Source organism: Rhincodon typus, chromosome 49 (assembly GCF_021869965.1).
Source record: "Rhincodon typus isolate 14 chromosome 49, sRhiTyp1.1, whole genome shotgun sequence".
Lineage (NCBI taxonomy): Eukaryota > Metazoa > Chordata > Chondrichthyes > Orectolobiformes > Rhincodontidae > Rhincodon > Rhincodon typus.
In genome coordinates, this window is record NC_063380.1 from 952,997 (window position 1) to 957,717 (window position 4,721).

Genomic DNA, 4,721 nt, shown 5'->3' on the forward strand with positions numbered 1-4,721 from the left:
TCCCTCCCCCCCTTCTTCCCCTTCCATCCTCCTCCCCTCCCCACCCTTCTCCTTCTGCCTCACTCCCTCCATTTCTTGCTCTCCTTCTGCCTCACCCACCCTCTCCCTCTTCATCCCTCTCGCTCCCTACCTCACTCCCTGTCTCCAGCTCGGGGAGTTGCCGAAGGCTGCTGCAGCTGCTCAGACATTTTTTGAAGCGAATCCAGATCACAAGGAGATGAGGGAGAACATCGCGACGTACCGCAAGATGGAGGGTGTAAAACCGGAGCATTTCCAAGATCTCGAGGCACAGCCTCACTGGGTGAGGAGGGAATGAAGTGAGGGGGACGGGAACGGAGGGAGTGTAGGGAAGGGCCTGTGTGGAGGTAGGTGGAGGGGGTGTGGGGAAGACCGAGAGGATGTGAGAAGGCAAAGGGTGTGGGAGAGGGGCAGAGCATGAGTGAGAGGGGAAGGGAATGTTGGAGAGCAAATGAGGGGGGAGGAAGAGGGAGGGGGCGGGGCGGGGGGGAGAGTGCGAGGGAGGGGGAGGAGAGTGAGTACCAGTGAGTGGGGACCGGAGGGTGAAGAATGGTGGGTGCAAGGGATGGGAATGGTCTGCTGGAAAGGGCGGAGGAGGCGACAGAGTGCAAGTTAGAAGGGCCAGGATCCAGGGAGAGGAAGAGGAGATAGGGGAGGGTGCAGGAGAGTGGAAAGGGAGATGGAGAGAGTGTGAGACAGGGTGTTAATGAAATTGAGGGGGGATGGAGTGAGGATGAGAAGGAGAGTGTGAGCAGACAGACAGAGTGTGAGGTATGATGGAGTGGGACAGCGTGAGAAGGGGACGGAGGAGGGTGTGAGGATGATGGGGAGGGAGTAAGAGAGATGGTAGAGGTGATGAAGGAGAGGGGGAGGGAGTAATGGTGATGGATGAGGGAGAGGGGGAGGGTGTGAGGGAGAGGGAGGACGGGGCAGAGGCGGGGAAGAGTATGAAGGAGAGGCTGAGGTTGGGAGAATGAGGGACAGAGGAGGAGGAGAGGGGAGAGTATGAGGGAGCATGGGTGTGAGTGCGGGAGCATGAAGGCGAGGGGAGGTGCGTTAGTGAGAGGGAGGAGAGCTGGTGAGTGAGGGAGAGATACATCTGATCATGCCCTTCTTCCCTCTCCTGCCTACTCCAGGTGGCCTATGACGAGGGCCTGAGATTATACGAGGAGGAGAGGTTTGAGGATGCCATCCCTCAGCTGGAGGAGGTGCCCAGGGAGTTCCTCTCTGCCCTCGAGGAGTGCCAGGCTGAGTGCGAGGGGCCTTATGATCCAGAGGAGTACAGCTACCTCACGTATCAGAGCCACCTCTATGAGGCTATCAGCGGTTGGTTCGACTGGGAGAGGCATCACCCGCTCCAGAGGCTTGGGAGGGAGGGAGCGAGCGAGGAGGGGGGAGGGAGTGTATTGGAAGGAGGAGTATGTGTATAGCAGAGAGGGAGGATGGGAGGATTGTGTCAGTGCAGAAGGAGGAACAAGGATAGTGTAGGAGGGAGGAGTGTGAGAGTGCAGAGGAAGGGAGACAGAGGGAGGATGGGAGGAAGTGTTTAGGAGGGAGGACTGTGGAAGTGCAGATGGAGGGCAGTATGAGGGAGTGCAGAGGGAGGACTGAGTGAGTGAGTGAGGAGTCCAGATTGAGCGAGGACTGCAGGCAAAGGAAATAGACATCTTCACGAAATATTCTTGCGTCTGAAGCCGTCGTCTGGGACAATTGTTTGTTGGGGGGCTTCGGAGATGTTCGATCTTTCCTTGGATGGCGCTCTCCTTCCCTCGGATGCCCCTCCTGACACGCTTACCCCTCCTGTGTCACTAGCACCCCCCACTCCACAACCCCTTCCAACCCACCCGGCCATATTCAATATATTTATGCCTCTTGACACTCCCTCTCCAGGCACTGACAGCAGAATTGATGTGATGGATTAAAAGGTTTGGTGGGGGTGCTGAGTGACACTCTTTCGGGAGACCCTCAGAACACTCTTCACCTTGATCAGACTTCCCCACCCACCCCAACTTCTCTGCTCTAAGGAAAGCATCTACAGCCCCTCTCATTCCTCTTCAGAGCTGAATCTCTCCAGACTGGGCAACGTCCTAGCAAATCTCTCCAGACTGGGTAACGTCCTCTGCACACCCTCTCCATTACGATCACATCCCTCCTTATAGTACAGAACTACATATCGTACTCGCGTCGTGGTCTAGCTAACGTCATAAACGTCTCTGTCCTAAACACCTTTCTCATGTAAGCAGTGCCTTGACTGATTAAAGGCAAGCATCCCCAATGCCTTCTCCCCAGTGCCTCTTTTAATTAAACTGTCCTGCCACCTTTCAGGATCTACAGACTTGGACACCGAGCTCTCTCTGATCCTCCCCATAGAAACATAGAAATTACAGAACATAGGAGCAAGGAGGAGGCCATTCAGCCCTTCGAGCCTGTTCCGCCATTCTTCACGATCATGGCTGATCGTCAAAGTCAATAGCCTAACCCTGCTTTCTCCCCATAACCTTTGATCCCATTCACCCCAAGTGCTATCTATATCTAAGATAACAAGGTGTAGAGCTGGATGAACACAGCAGGCCAAACAGCATCATAGCAGCAGGAAGGCTGACGTTTCAGGCCTAGACCCTTCATCAGAAATGTCCCCCTCCACCCACACATCAACGAATACGGGTCATGTTCGGACATTGAGCAGTTTTTCCACCGCCTCCGCCCTCTCTCCCACTGCAGCTCTCTCGTAATCTCTTCGGCCTTGAAACTGCTCGACCATGTCCTGAAGCAAACCAGGTACTACAGCCACATCACCTTTCTTAGTACCTGCCTACGGATCCAGATCATCCCCAATGGACTACAGTCCACATTCAGGCCTTCCCAATTTGGCCCCAACCGTGACAATGTCTACATTCATAGCATTGAGATCCTTCAGAAGCGTTCTCCCTGCGACTCCTGAAACACACACTCGCAGCAATGCGCCGGCATCTCCGGGCACTACAATCAAGCCTACCCCAGCTCAGAGCCTCCCTCTCCCAGACCTGCAAAGGACCTCTCCTGTTTTTTATTCTCCGTAGGATCCACAGCCTGAACTCACAATTCTACTCAGCTTTATCGGACACTACAAACCATAAGTACAGTAAACTTACTGGTGCCTACCACCCAAAACGGGCTTCCTCCACCTCCCAAATCCCCAGCCGTACCCAGGACCTTCCCCACAATGTGCCCGCCGCCATTGGCCATGAGGCCACAGTCGGAGAACCCACAGATGGCGTTACATCCGCCACCGCCGGGTACCCCACTTCCGGGACAGCGAACGCCATCACTGCTGATGCCACCGCCGCCATTTCGGAGACCAACACCACAGACACTGAAGACGCGCCTACTGTCACCACTGCTGCCGCCGCCTACCCTGCTCCGCCCACCGCCTCCACAGCCACCAGCTCCAGAGGAGACAGTAGCACCCAGCCCTGCCGAGTCTTCACCATCCCCCCAGACCTCCCCCTTACTGAGGACGAACGGTCAGTCCTCAGTAAAGGGCTCACCTTTGTCCACCTCCACCCACACATCAACGAATACAGGTCACGTTTGGACATTGAGCAGTTTTTCCGCCGTCTCCGCCCCCATTTCTGATGAAGGGTCAGGCCCGAAACGTCAGCCTTCCTGCTCCTATGATGCTGTGTTCATCCAGCTCTACACCTTGTTATCTCAGATTCTCCAGCATCTGCAGTTCCTACTATCTCCGCTATCTATATTTAGCCGCCTCTTGAATACATTCAATGCTTTGGCTTCGACTACTTCATGTGGTAATGAATTCCACAGGCTCGCCACTCTTTCGGTGAAGGAATGTCTCATCTCTGTCCAAAATCGTATACCCGAATCCTCAGACTGTGACCCCTGGTTCTGGACACACCCACCATCGGGAATGCCCTCCCTGCATCCACCCTGTCCAGTCCTGTAAGAATTTTACAAGTCTCTATGAGATCCTCCTTAATTTGTCTGAACTCTAGCAAAAACAATCCTAATTTAGCAATCTCTCCTCATACGTCAGTCCTGCCAACCACAGAATCAGCCTGGTAAACCTCCAGAAGGAGTCCCAACTGTTTGGCATGTGCTCCCTCACCTTGTTCGCCCTCCCTACTTTATATTGCCTCACGCTAAAGTCCATCTGCCCATGGTCTGCTGAGTTGAACAGCCGCCACCAATCATCCTGTAGATCCCTCCTCACTATTTACCTGGCCACCCACCTGTAACCTCTCTCCGTTGTCCCCGGTTGTACCCCTCTGAAGCGTGTCCTAGCCCCAGTCCCACTTCATTCCAGCAGGTGGATCGAACCTCTTCATTTTCTAGTCAGTTTGATTTCTGACTGAGATCCAGCGAAGGCAGGAGGGCTGCTGGGAAAGTTTGGAGGGTTTTTTTGAGGTGAGCGGGTAAGGGGAGCAAGGTGACACAGTCAGCAATGGGAAGTCGGCAGGGATGGGGTGGGGGGGGAGCTGGAGGGTGTTGTGCGGGTGGCCTAACTCCTGTCTTTCTCTGCAGATCACAATCTGCAGGTGCTGACCTGTGCCCAGGAGTGCGTGGGGGAGCTGAGCAATAAACCAGGTCATAGCGAGTCCCGCACGAACTTCCTGCCCTCCGTTTTCTACCTCCTGCAGGAGGCCTATCACAAGGGTAAGCAAGGCATCCCAACGGGTGGGAGACAGATGAAGGAGAGAGACGAT

The 4,721-nt window shown here is 54.8% G+C and overlaps 1 protein-coding gene across 1 annotated transcript in view; it reads left to right on the plus strand.

Annotated features, from left to right (window-relative positions):
- LOC109919539 (prolyl 3-hydroxylase 1-like) overlaps positions 1 to 4,721 on the plus strand; it is a 26,534-nt gene that overhangs the window by 1,393 nt on the left and 20,420 nt on the right. Inside the window, exons 2-4 of the mRNA XM_048620935.1 lie at positions 149 to 301; positions 1,155 to 1,344; positions 4,540 to 4,671. Of these exons, the coding sequence (XP_048476892.1) occupies positions 149 to 301; positions 1,155 to 1,344; positions 4,540 to 4,671 (475 nt within the window). The remainder of the gene's footprint in view (positions 1 to 148; positions 302 to 1,154; positions 1,345 to 4,539; positions 4,672 to 4,721) is intronic.